At 50.4% G+C, this 13,664-nt stretch overlaps 1 protein-coding gene across 1 annotated transcript; it reads right to left on the bottom strand.

Annotated features, from left to right (window-relative positions):
- Positions 1–8,696: 8,696 nt before the first annotated feature.
- Positions 8,697–12,748, bottom strand: LOC140681797 (serine/threonine-protein kinase PAK 3-like). Its single transcript, XM_072922278.1, has 8 exons — positions 12,687–12,748; positions 12,512–12,560; positions 11,920–12,032; positions 11,287–11,404; positions 10,538–10,637; positions 9,914–10,110; positions 9,175–9,312; positions 8,697–8,786 (listed from the first exon to the last, which is right to left on the bottom strand). The coding sequence occupies exons 1-8, from the start codon at positions 12,746–12,748 to the stop codon at positions 8,697–8,699; spliced, it is 867 nt and encodes a 288-aa protein (XP_072778379.1).
- Between the last annotated feature and the right edge of the window lie 916 nt (positions 12,749–13,664).

The raw sequence follows: 13,664 nt of genomic DNA, 5'->3' as shown, positions 1-13,664 counted from the left end.
TCACGCCGTAGGTGGAATTGGCGGACCAGACCTGGAGCATTTTGATGGAACAGCTGATGGCTCAGCTTGGCCTGCTGGACGACGTTTGGTTGGCCAGCTAGCTGTAAAGGGGCGGCCAGAGCATCAGCCCTGTGGTTGCTTTCTGCAATAAAACCAGGAAGGTCGGTGTGTGACCTCACGTGCATTACATAAAAGGGTTGCTCTCGGTGGGAAACCAGATGAATTCATTTCGAGAGCAAGCCAAATATCACCGGGTTAGAAACCTCTTTGAGCACTGCATGCTCTACCCTGGACATAACACCTGCTACGTAAGCCGAATCTGTAACAATATTAATTGGTTCTGGAAATCTCTCAAAGGCCCTGATGACAGCGTCCAACTCAGCAACTTGTGGAGAACCCTCCACAGCCTTAACATCGGCTTCCCACTGCTGAGTCTGGGGGTCCTTCCATGTCATCACCTACTTGTGGGACCCTCCGGATAAGTCAGTAAAAATGGTCAATGCCATCAGTGCTTCGTTACTTTGGTATTTTTTGGAATCAAATCAAATTGTGTTTCAAATAATTTATGACCTGGGTGGTTAATAAGAATTTATCCTGTGTAGCTGTCCAGGGATAACTGTAGGCTTTTATTGGTCTGAAGCAAGTGCTCAAGGGTTTCCTTAGACAATCTCCCCGTGGATGTCTTAATAGGGAGATGAATGCACATGAAATCACACCCTGCCAGCACCCGCAGGTGAGCCCTGGCCCCCATGATCAGCTGAGCCATCAACTCTTGTGGCCAGGTGATGCTCTTGGACATCTGATGACCAAGGAACACCCACTCTATGATTAAGATGGGATCCTTTTGATCTGTGTCCCATTGAAAGATCAGCCAATGGAGGTGCAGCAACTTACCAAGAATGATGAATCAGAAGGGCAAGCCCTCGCAGCACCAGTGGGCTTGCCTGCCTGCCAATGTGGACTGGACTTTCTCCAAAGCAGCCCTGGCCTCCTGGGTCAAAGCCTTCAGGGAATCCAACTCCTCTCTCCCCCTCAACAAGTTGAAGAGGTGGGATAGGTCCCCCGTGGTGAGCCCCAGCCAGGGTTTGATCCAGTTTAAAGATCCACACAGCTGATGGAGGTCCCGTAACGTTGAGGGGTTGTCATTAATAATTGGTCTTCGGGGAATGATGGTCCTGTTGCTGATCTCAAGGCTGAGATACTTCCAAGGCAGCAGTTGTTGCACTTTTTCCTTTTGTAACTCAAATTCAGCCGCCGACAAGGCTGCAATAGTGTCCTCCAGTGCCTCTGCAAGCACGTTGTCACTGTGGGCACAAACAAGGACATCGTCCATATAATGGTATAAGATGCAGTTTCCCCACTTGGCACACACCGGGGACAGAACTCTGGTGACATACCACTGGCAGATGGTAGGACTCTTTTTCATTCCCTATGGGAGAACTCATCAGTGGTAGCACTTCATGGGAGCCTCTCTGTTGATGGAGGGCACAGAGAAGGCAAAGCATGGTGCATCAGCTGGGTGTAGGGGAATTTGGAAGAAACAGTCTTTTATGTCTATCACCGCCAATTTCCAATTTTGGGGGAGCATAGATGGGGAAGGCATCCCTGGTTGGAGGGACCCCATGTCCTTGATGACACTGATCTTTCTCAGATCGTGGAGGAGGCGCCACTTGTCCTTCCCTGGCTTCTTAATAATGAAAACCAGAGAATTCCATGGGCTGTTGGTTTCTACTACATGTCCTTTGGCCAGTTCCTCCTTCACAATCTGAGTGAGCGCTCTTAATTTTTCCTTGCTTAGCGGCCACTGCTCTACCCAGACAGGTTTATCTGTGAGCCAATTAAGTCTTTGGGTAGGGCGCTCTTCAGTGGCTGCACCTAAAAATCCTGATAGGCGTGCAGTTCTAATTTGGCCCCCCACTGGGACATGGCGTCTCTCCTCCAGAGAGTGAACTCTGAATTCAAAACAAATGGGCGTACAAAGGCCAATTGCCCATTCGGTCCTGTAATTTGGACTATGCTCTTGGATTGCTGTGCCAATTGTGGACCCCCTACACCTGAAACCGTGCTGCCTACACTTTGCAGCTCCCACTGTGGCAGCCATTTGTGTGGAGGAATGACCGTCACGTCTGCCCCGGTGTCCATCATCCCCTGAAGTTGGATGGAATGCCCCTCGCTCTTAAGGCCACACCATATGAGGGGCTTCTCCTCTCCCAGCGTCTTGGTGTAAAAAAAAGAGGGGTCCAGATCATCACACAAAAGAGGAGGCACTGGAATGGCGTGTGCAATGATCTGTCCCTCCAGCAGGAATTGGGGGGGGGTGCACACAGCACGCCATGAGATAGAAGGTCCTAGGATCAAGTGAGAGGATTGCAGGACGGATTTCTATCTCATGTGGGGTGTGTTTAGTGTCCCCAGTGACAAGGTATTTGCAGTTCAGAAGGTTGTTCCGCCTGCAAGTTTCACAGTCTCGAATGTGGGGTAGAAGCTCTGCTGTTGCGGTAATGAAGTGCCAATCCGACTTGGAAAAATGAATAGCTTTAGTAAGTCTGAGCCTGTATGGTTCTGTTTTGTCTGTGGCATACACTTGGCTGCTGATACCGAGTACGATATGGTGCACAGCAGCCTTCACGGCAACACTTTGACCTACCCTATTTATATCATTGCACGGGGTAGGTCCATGCTCCCCAGTTAGTTTTTTGGCTGGTCTAAGGTCTCCCCTCCCCTGTTTTCCCCCCTTGTGGAGGTGCCATTCCTAGGAAGGGGCACTGGCTGATAAAGTGGCCCTCCTGCTTGCAATGGAAACATCAGCATTTGGGTGGAAAAGGCCTCGATGTTGGAGGCCTCGGGGCCACCAATGTCGAAGCCGCAACCTTTCCCATGGCTTCTTCACCACATCCCCAGCCATCAGGGTGGCCTTCCTCGTGCACTCCTCAAGAAGTTGATCAGGCATCGGAGGAGGGGACACTGAGAGTGCCAAGATGATCCACTGACAAGCTTCATTGGCATTAGTGGTGACGATCTCGAGTATGAGCTGATCTTGTAGCTCCTGCCCTTCCACTCTCTTTTCTACAGCAGCTCTCACCTGGTCCACAAAGTCAATAAACGGCTCTGCAACAGACTGCTTAAGAGCAATATATGATATAACAGGCTCCTTAGAGGGCATGCCAAGGAATGTCTGCTCTGCAGTGTCCTTTGTAAGATCTAATACAGCCCTAGGATCCCTGCAGCCTGCTTCTGAGCCTGGCTCCAGTCAACCTCACCAACAAGGTGGTTTATGGTGATTTCTTCTTCTTCTATGTCACTGGCATAATCGGCGCTCTGTAAAATACCCAGAAGGAGGTCCCCTGCTAATCTCTTCCAAGTTCTTTCCCTCATATTATATTCTGATAGAGGGAACAGGCAACTAAATAGACGCTTTAAATCGGCAGGGACCGTGGTATTAGAGTTAAATGTTGTCTTTAAAATGCTCCTAAAGAATTCACTTTTAGGGCCGAATTCACATTTGGTTTTACAGAGCTCCCTTATGAACTCATACAAGAGGGGTTCCCATCTTGGGTGTTGCCCTCTTGCATTATAGGCTACTGGAGCCAGGAACAGAGGATTGGTGTTGTTTTCCACTTTCTGTTTTCCAGGCCCAGCACTCCCACCCCCCACGTCACCGTGGGAACCGGAAGGTGGGGTGTGGGAAAGAGGAAGGTGATGGGCAGGGTCCTGGTGGGTGGAGCCTTGCGCAGGAGTGACGTAGGAAGAGGGTGGTGGTGTTACCATTGTGGGAAAAGGGGTGGGAACAGGTGACGCAACCTCAAGGGGTGGTGCAGTGGGTGGAGCGGTGCAATAGCACCTGGGAGGGGTTTGACTAATTGCTGCAAGGGAAGAGGAGGGGTTAGGGAAAGGAAGAAGAGAGTCTGGGGTGTGTGTGGGAGGGGGTAAAAAGGGATTCTGGGGAGAAGAAGTACTCACCACGTGGCAACAGCCATCTTGTGATGGTAAAGTTGCCGTCAACAGGCAGCAGCCATTTTGTGGTACCTCTCCCGAGGGGTTAAGGAAAGGGTTTGGTGGGAAAAGGAAAGGGTTTGGTGGAATAGAGCCTCCTTGAGACCAACCAGGACTATTAACAGGGTAAGAGGGATTAGGAGAAGGGTTAGGGACAGTGTCTCTGACAGTATGACCAACACTGTCAGAGCGAAGGTACCGAGGGGACCTGGGGTAGCCAGGGAGAAGGTGGCAACCCTGCGTCTTCTGTGGACGGTCTGCTCCCCCCTGTCTACCTGGTGCAGGGGAAGCGGGAATAGCAGAGTGCGGTGGGGAAAGGGGTCTAGGGAGAACTGGGGATAGTGCAATGGATTAGTCTTAGTATCCCATCCATCTTGACCACTCTCTGTATCCTTCACAACATTCCAAATCAACAGAAATAATTTCACAAAACCTCCTTTCACTGAAGGATCACCCCTCTTGCTGCCCTCAGTCAAAACCACTTCAACACTCTCCATTCTCGAAAGCAGCAAACAAGAAGAAGCACTACTTCAATTACATTTAGAGGTTTCTCCTAGCTACAGAGACCAGGTCATGAATCTTTCAGCACTGTTTATTCATTTTACATCACAGCCATGGATGTGATTTCAGCAGGGAAATGCCATGACCAGAAATGCAAGAGGGATCCTTCTTTCTGGCTCCCTCTAGCAGAGAGGCCTTGGGACCAAAGCACCACCACCATTTCCCCCCCCCAGTTTTGTCCTTCCACAGTATTTTTAGGCCAGGGGGCTGAGATGGGTGGCACGGAAGTGACAGCTCTGACACACAACTGAAACCATCAGGGCCAGGGTAGCACGTGAGACTGTTTTTCTCCTCCAGCAGAACAGTGCAGCTCAGAGTGGTGACACTGATACCAAGTGAGTTCAGCCAAGCCAAAAGGGAGTCCAGCCAAGCCCAGTGGAGCCCAGCAGGGTGGTAGGAAGAGGCAGTGGAGCGGCAGATCCGATTCCCACGCACACGCCCAGCATGGCAGACTGATGGTAGCGGCAGTGCCAAACAGAGCTCTGCAGGGAGAGACACCCATCACCATCGCCGCTGCCACCACCAGTGCTGCAGAGAGGGAGCAGGAAACTGCCACTGCAGGCCCACAGCTGCTCCAGGCAGCACCAGCAGCGCCCATCTACCGTCAGAATCATTCTGTAAGCCCTCACCATCTTCTCCTTGTTCCGGGGGCCCCATGTGACACTTCACCTTTGTCGCTTACGTCATTACCTCTTTTGTACAATTTTATTTTTATTGTTGCAAAATGCGTTTTTTTTTTTTTTCCTTGCTACATTGCTACATTTCTAACATTTCTGGCCTCTCATAGATTGGTTTTTCCGTTGTCCCCCTCCATTGTCGTGGAGAAGGGGAGAGAGGAGAGGCAGTACAAGGACTATCTCAGGCTGAGGACATAGAAAGAAGGGAAGGTCTTAGAAAGAAAAAGAAACCCTTATGCTGCCTCTTTTGGAAGCAATAAAAGATCAGGTTTCTTAATATCCAGCCACAAGTCTTTGGAGTCTTGAGAGCCAAGAAGCACAGGAGCCCAGAAACCTTGTTGTGAGAGGCTAGAGATTGCTGGCTCCAAACATTTCAGGTGCTTATGTGGGGAAAGGGGCAGATCAAGCCTCGCTCTGGAGAGGTGATGCTCTGCTCTGCACACCCCACACTCCCAGGCCTGTATCCCAGCCCAGCAGTGGCCGGTGATCCCAGGCACAGCGGAGGCAATGCTCCACCCCTGTGTCTGGAACCCCTAACCCAGCTCCTAAATGGCCACGTGAGTGGCAGCCCCATGTGGGGGAAGGCCCCAGGAAAGCCAACGGGATTTTAACTCAGGCTATGTGGTAACCACATGTCTTTGCCCTACCTCCTCTTGGAATTCTATTAGCTGAACACCATTGGAACCAGGAATGGCAGATGTGTTGGTTCTTTTCTATATATTTTCTCTCATTCTCTCTTCCTCTTTGTTCTTCCAATTTCATTCTCGCAGACTTTTCAGTAACTTAAAATCTAACAGGCTTGGAATTTTTTAAGTTGAATACGCTAAGTTAATGCTTGATGGAATGCTTTATGTTGATTGAATCCTGCTCTAAATGTTTTGCCAAAGTTCTCTGATTTTCAAAAGTTGCCTGGGAAGATTTTTGTGTTGTTCCGACCTCTTGAGAACATCTTGTCCATAATTCTCCTGCTTTTCTACATCAGAGTTCGTGAACAAGTTGAAGTCCTTTGAAAGTGTCTCACTGAGCAACGTTTTAGGGGCCTTACATTTGAACTGGTGCAATGAGCAGGGTATTCTTGAGGTGACATGGGCATTTGATCCAGCAGTAACTGCTCATGACATAATAAAGGAGAAACAAATTTTCAGTCAAGGCTGCTATCTTCTGGCAGAAAAGTAATAGACTCTCATGCAGAAAATGATGTGAACTGCTCTCTACTGACAGACCTGCTAAAAGCTTCTATAGAAAGCTTGTCCAGCCCTGAAGAGAGACGGAGACTGAGAAAAACTAGCACTATCCACAGTTAATGGTGGAGAAAACATGAATTTTGCTAGAAGAAACTTTGAAAATCCCAGTACAGGACCATGCCCGGTATCCATATGCATGGAGGTTGGACTCAGAGAGCTCTGTGTTGCCAAGCAGCTAGAAAAGGAACTGAATCAGTTTCCAATTGCCTTGGAGCCTGAAATAATAGCCAGCCTCAGGGCAGAGCAGGAATGGAATGCTGGGATGAAGCCAGCCCCAGAACCTGAGAAGCCAGTTAAACACGCTGGTCCAAAGCCAAAGAGCTGCAGAGCTGCAGCTGAGCAGTGCTGGGGAAGGCCTGGAACCAGTGTGTTCTAGAAAGTTCCAGAAACAAATCACATCTGGCCAATCAACGGCTGTTGATCTGCATGGCCACTCCCAGTCGGTCCCAGAGTCCTTTACTCTCTATGATAAGCTCACCAGAAGTTCTCTGGGTGTCATCCATTGTGGCTTTTCTTCTCCCGAGGCTTCCTGTTGCTCATTGATAGTCTGATGTGTGGCCACTTCATGGCCCATCCCCTCCAGGACAAGCTCCCACAACTCCCCCTTTTTGGTTTTATCGAAAATGAAAGGTATAACAATCATAGTAAAAATAATAACCTTGTCTTAACTAAAAACAACACAATACTTCATAGACTTTAACTAAACTTGAGAACTAAAATAAACAGGTGAGTTCATATTGCAGAGAATAACTAAACAAGAAGTAAATACAATTTCCATTTCTCCTCACTTCTAAGGGCCCGAGTCCCAGGCATCTCTCTGCCAATTCATTTCCCCTCACTTACCCATAAATCAAAAGAGAAGAGAAAATCAAAAGGACTGGCTATGGTACCTTCCCCCGGTGCCCTCCCCCAAACACACAAGCCAAAAGAAAAGGCTTTAGGGAGGACCAGCCTGTGAGGACCTTATGGTGTGGCCGGGCACGGGTCTCCTGTGGGGCACCAGAGTCGCTCCTCCGGCTGTCCGGAGGGTGACGACTCTCCTGCATAAATAATTAAAGAACTGGGGTGACTGGCTTCTGAGGGTCTCCTGTATCGGGAATCTCTGAAACATGAATTACAACAAAAATCGGGGACTGCTAATACAACAGGGAAGCGGGAGCAGGGTTGAGGGCTGTCACAAGGTGGGTTAGGGTAGAATCCGGGGAGGCATTGCCAGTGCCATCCTGGCATGGGCACGGAAAAGGAGGGCAGATGGCAGATGGCTGGTGGCTGGCCTGTGCTCTTGAGCAGGTTGCATCTCCAGTCCTGTCTTTCTCAGGGATAGTGGGTTCAGGGACACGCGGCAGTGAAAACGAAAACTGGGAAATAAAGTCTGCGAAATATTGTGCAACTAAAATTTAAACTGAAATGACCATCAAATATACCACCAATTGCCACCAAACATCGCACAGTAAATGATTTTCAATAATCACTATATGATCACTATATATCACTAATAATGTAACAATGTACATTGAAATGAATAACCGGAGTCCATGGGAAACGTTAAAGGCTAAAATCCAGGGGACATGATAAGGGAAAGGTTAAAGTCTAGGGGACATTCTTTCAGGGCATAGCCCCAAGAAGTCCTCCAGCAGGCCCACAGGCCTCCACAGTGGCTCACGCAGATCCAAACTACACAAGTCTTCACTCCCACATGTTGGCCTTAGTTCCCGTGGCAGAACTTGCCTTCCCACTGGACACTCACCTGTGCCCGAGCCTGTGGAGAAGCCCGGCTCCCTCCCCCTCTGCCCACAGCAGCACAGACACTCCCAACCTTTCCCAAGAGCTGCAACACAACCACAGCCACAGCAGCATGCCCTGCACTGCCACCACTCCTCTGCACCATTTTGTCCCACTCTGCTCCTCGAGTCACTGCTGCCAGCCTGTCTCTCCACTAGAGGTTTTGGCCTGGAGGCACCAAGGTCAGAAGACCTTTGCCCACTTCCAGACCATGCCACAAACCCCATATATGGCTTTTCCCACATTTAGGAAACACCTGACCATTCAGAAGCAAATTTAGAGCTAATTCACAGGGTGAGAACAAAGGGAGACTTCCAGCACAGTAAAGGTTTTATGTATAATCGTATTTATTTACACTATCAATCTAAACAAACTAGAAACTATGAGCTATCAGCTAGAAACTAGAAACTACAAAAAACACCAATGGCCTCCTGCAGGGCTAGTATCTCCTGTCGGCCATAAACTGCTGCGTTGCCATGATCAGAGGCATCAGGCTGGAGGTCGGCTTGGCTGAGGTTACAAAAGGATGCTGCCCAAAGAGAAAAAGAAGAAATTAATATCTACTGACCTCACAGGCTGAAACTGGCTTTCTCTGGCAAGCAGAAAAATACACAAAGGAGGGCATTCTGTGCACCTCTGTCTCCACATCCAGGACCATGCTACATGAGCCAAACATGGCTCCCAATCCCACAAATCCATTAACCCAGATGGCTTCAGCTGAAGGAGATTTGGTCTAGGCGACCTGGAAAGGCTCCTTCCAACCCATGCCAGGCCAGGATTCTCCTCTGTTTTCCTTTGAAAAGCTCCCAGACTGGAGATTCTCAGGAGCAGGGCCCATCTGCCGCCTTGGACTTGAGCAGACGAGGAGCCCCTGGCAGCGGGCGGCCGGCGCACCCGGCAGCCGCTTTGCCTGTTACCTGCAGAAGTTCCTGGGCAGACCAGCGCCTGTCCTCGTCCGTCTCCAGGCAGCAGCGCAGAAAGTCTCGCAGCCAAGCCGACTGTTGCCTGGGCTTCTGCAGCTTCGGGGTGCCCCCGGTGATTATCAGCTGCTGAACCTGGAGAAGAAGGAAATGCCACGCTCCACCTGTCTCCTCCACACCCCAAACTGCTCACACAGACCCCACTGGACAAGCTCCACTCCCCAGTGGCTCTTTACTCCCTGCCAGAGGGAGGGAGATACCTTTCCCACCCCTACTAAAAGAACCCAAAGCCAGAGGCAGCCGTAGCCAGTCCAACATGCAAAGGCTCTTGCCTTGATCCCTGATTTCATTGGCTGATGGAATTAGGAGCAACTCCATCAGCAGCAGCACACTTTGCTTCTCTCAGCACTGACACCAGCTCTACAGGCGAGGTGGAAGACAGACTTTAATCTAACTTTACTATTTCCAAGGATTCCACCCATAAAATGCAGCTCACTGCTCCCTTAGGTAAAGCTGCTCACTGCTCTCTTAGGCAAAGCTTCCATCAAGGAAAAGGCATAGTGATTTTCTTGTGCTATTCATGATGAAATGCCAAGGGGATAATCTGGGCAAGAAGCATAAGAGACTATGCAGCCTGGCACCTATCATTGTCAGGTGTTAGCAAGCTTCCCAGGCAGCAGAATGGGAGTAGATTTAGTCAGAGTGACAGGAGCATCTGAGGGGAGTTGCAGCGTACCGTGCGGGAGGTGTTCATCAGGTAAGGAGGTGCTCCTTCCACCATCTCGATCCCCACAATTCCAAAGGACCAGATGTCCACTTTGGGGCCGTAGGGCTTCTTTGTGAAAATTTCTGGGGCCATCCAGTGAGTAGTCCCAACAAGTGATCTTCGTTTGCTCTGCTCAGCGGTGAGCTGAGCAGAAAGGCCAAAATCAGCTGAGGAGAAAAAACACTCACATCAAGCCAGCTTGAAAAAGGAGAGCAAAGAAAAGAATTCCCCACTGAATCAATGTCTAAGAAGGCAGTGTGGAATCCAGCTGTACCAGGGGCATGCTGCCATTCCTCGGGCCTGCAGCTGAGGAAATACGCAATTGGCCACTTTGCAAAAGCCCCCGACTTCAGGCAGTGGCTTTTAGTCCCATGAAGCTATTAGACTGCTGCTGCCTTGCTGGGGAAGGGACACACACAAGCCAAAGGCACTCCTGACCCCTTCTGCCCAGCTACAGCTCCCTGCACCTTGTGGCTGTGCTCTGCGCTCGCAGCAGGGCAGCCTGCACTGCCACAGGCACCAGGGAAGCCGCAGCACCCAAAGGCAGCCCCACACCGCAGCCCGCCACGGCTGAGCCTGGCCAGCAACACCCACCCAACTTGACAGAGCCGTCCAAGCCCAGGAGAATGTTGTGGCTTTTTACGTCTCGGTGGATCACTTGCTTGGAATGAAGGAAATCCAGGCCTTGCAGGCACTGAGAGAGGAAAAAGAAACACGAGCCTGAGTGGATTGCGTCCCACAAGCAGGGCAGTGGCACACCTGCAAGACTGACTTCCTGGGGGTTGGTGAGCCACGGCAGGCCAGGCTGCTGGCAAAGGCAGCAGAGCTGGCTGCTCCAACACGAGGACAGCAGAGCTTTTCTAAGGGCGTGGCTGTTTGCTTTTGAAAGGGAAAGGGCAATTGTTGCTCTGGCCAGTGCCCTGCAAACACAGACTCAAGGTGCACTGCTGCAGCGCCTGTACTCTCTGCAGCCAGACAACAGTGTCTGCTTTTGCAAGCACCACTTGGGGTGCAAGGCTCTCCTTTGAGGCTGAGCTCTGTGAGAGTCCTGTGAGGATCTCTTTGTCTTTGCCACTTGCTCAACATGGTGCCACCAGCCACTTTGCTCTTGTGGGGAAGGAATGCAGCACACACAGGCTCCCGGCAAGGCTTTAGAGAGGCAAACACAAACACACTAGAAGAAGGGCAGGCACATTGGCAGGCACTTCATCTGCTCTTGCTACTGCCAGGCATAAGAGAAAGGCAGAAAGGAAGCTTGGAAGGGGAAATCTCTCCTCTCCTTATCACCCATTTGGAAGGGCCGTCCCGACCAGGCCATGGGAAGCACAAGCGCCATCCCTTACCTCCCGAGAGACAGCTGCTATCTCTCCTTCTGCCATATGAGTCTCCATAATGACATCGTGTAAAGAACCTCCGTCCATGTATTCCATCACCAGCCAGAGTTCCTCATCCACCAGGTAGCTGAAAGGAGGAAACAACAGCCTGGAGATGAAGGTGTGCACTTACATGACCTGATGGATTCTTGCTCCTGTGTCTCTCTCAGAGGAAGACAGGCGGAATAGTCATTCACAATGCTCTACAGGGCTTGAACTCTATGCAGTCTAAAGGCTGCTTGGTATCCACACCAATGCAACACGCCAAGGGAGATACAATCTACAGCGCTTTGTCAGCACTGGAGACCCGTGGGAAAAAATCAAATGCCAAAACAAATGAAACCATGTGGAGAGAGGACAGGAACTTTGAGGCTGTTGGCTCAGTAAGAAAGGGCCAAGGCCGGTCTTTGAAAGCACACTTCAAACTAGGTATGCCAGCAAAGATGAATGCAGCCCCAATGCAATCTCCTCCCAGGACGCTGTAGATCAGCCCAGAAGCAGGAATTAACAGCTCCATCCTCTGCCAGCCACCAAAGGAGTGGTTGAACTTCTGGCTTGCAGGATGTGAATGACCTTTCATGGCAGAACAGCAGAACCACTCACCTGTCTACAAAGGTCACAAGATTGGCATTCTTATTGCCACGCATGATCTGGATTTCATTCAGGCACACCTCGCTGTTGCTCTCTTCCAGGAGACTAATTTTCTTTATGGCCACCTAAAACAACATGGAAAACATGAACCAAAGTTGGTGGCACAGAACCACCAGGGGAACACGGAGACAGTGATGATGGGGTGACAGAGCTGGGCTGGGCCAAGCTGCCTTGTGGCTGGACATCAGACCGCTTGCTTGGGCACCTCCCAGGACAAAGAGCCAGATAGCCTTTGCCTTGGAAACCCGGCAGAAACATGGTCTATGCTGTCCACCTCGAAGCTCTAACAACACTCACAGTTCCCACAGACTTCCCCCATGGCTTTACTTGATCATCCCCATTTTCATTCACACTCCTCTTGCAAGCAGAAAGTCAATTTCTGCCAGAAAACATGGAGCAAAACTGCTGGACAACCTCTAGGGGACTTGATGATTCCACTGGCATTCTCCATTTCACAGCAACAAAGCAAACTCTTCCAGACATGACAGATCAAATGCTGTCCTAAAACAGTTCTGCAGAAGCTGTGGCGCTGCTTGACGCTTACCTCTTCTCCTGTGGCAGTCTCCACTGCCATGCACACCGTGCCAAAACCCCTAGAAACAAAACAGCCACAGAGAAAGAAGAAGTCCTTTAGTTCCTGCAAGTGCAGGACTCCGCAGTACAAGAGGAAAAAAGTCCAGGGACAAACAGTAAATGGAAGGAACTGTGGCTGCACTCACCCTCTGCCAATTGTTTCCAGTTCTGTGTATTTAGCCTCAGGATCTCCCTCGCTCACCAGCATCTCTGTAAAAATCCCAAGGAAAGATGCTCCCTTCAAAAGAGATCCCACCGTGCAGCAGATCAGAAAGGCAGCCCCACTCTCTGGGACACTGCGCCCTTTCAACTCACTCCCTCAGGAAACAACAACACCACCACACCGCCACCACCTAAAAAGCAACAGCAGCAGGACAAGCAGCCCTGCAGCACAGATGGCCTGTCCAAAACTAGAAGTCTAAACTAAAATCTAAGCACGTCAAGAAACAGTCAGAGGAGACAGGGATCAGAGAACTGTAAGCAAGAGAAGTGATTGTTGCCTACAGACATTAAGGGCAGCAGGACAAACACAATTTTTCTGTTTGGGCAATGAACACTCTGGGACATTCAACAAAAGATTTAATCCTTGCAAACATGCAAGGCATCTTGGGTTCTGGAATCCATTTTTATCAACAGCTGCCCTTTCCAGAACAGGAAGAATATTGCAAAGTGCCTCCAGCAGAGCTAAGATCTCCAGCTTGAAGCAGGACTTTGCCTAAACAAGGCCCCTCTGCCGCTCAAGAGCAGCAGCTGATGTTCTACCCTACTGTGATGGGCCTTAGGAATGAGGTCCCTCAGCTTTTAGGACAGGCTGAGCTCTGAAGATGACCTTGGCCTTGCCCCACAGGAGCTGGGCCCCACAGGAGCTCCTGGAGGCCTCCTCGTTTGCTCAGTCACAGCCTCCTGCTCAGCCAGAAACAATCTCTGCTCTGCCTTTTGCCTAGAGGGAAGCTCAGGCAAAGCCAAACCAGGCCCAGCTGCCCTCCGAGGCAGGAGCAGCAGCCCAGAGATCCCTCCCCACCTCAGAGCACAGCAACAGCTCCTGTGGGGAGGCCTCAGGAGCTGGCACTCAGCTGAGGAGGAACAGGAGCTGGGACAGCTCTTGCTGACACACACACACACAC

This window comes from Taeniopygia guttata, chromosome Z (assembly GCF_048771995.1).
Source record: "Taeniopygia guttata chromosome Z, bTaeGut7.mat, whole genome shotgun sequence".
Classification (NCBI taxonomy): Eukaryota; Metazoa; Chordata; class Aves; order Passeriformes; family Estrildidae; genus Taeniopygia; species Taeniopygia guttata.
Note: the sequence above shows the minus strand (reverse complement) of the source record. Positions and strands in the feature narration are given on the sequence as shown.

What these genes read in the sequence shown, in the direction of transcription:
- LOC140681797 (XM_072922278.1), bottom strand. Translation starts at nt 12,748, where the DNA reads ATGCTGGTGAGCGAGGGAGATCCTGAGGCTAAATACACAGAACTGGAA. An exon ending in TGATGAACACCTCCCGCACG is followed by an intron (nt 9,313 to 9,913) that starts GTACGCTGCAAC and finishes CTTCTTCTCCAG; the next exon opens with GTTCAGCAGCTGATAATCAC. An exon ending in CTGCCCAGGAACTTCTGCAG is followed by an intron (nt 8,787 to 9,174) that starts GTAACAGGCAAA and finishes CTCTTTGGGCAG; the next exon opens with CATCCTTTTGTAACCTCAGC.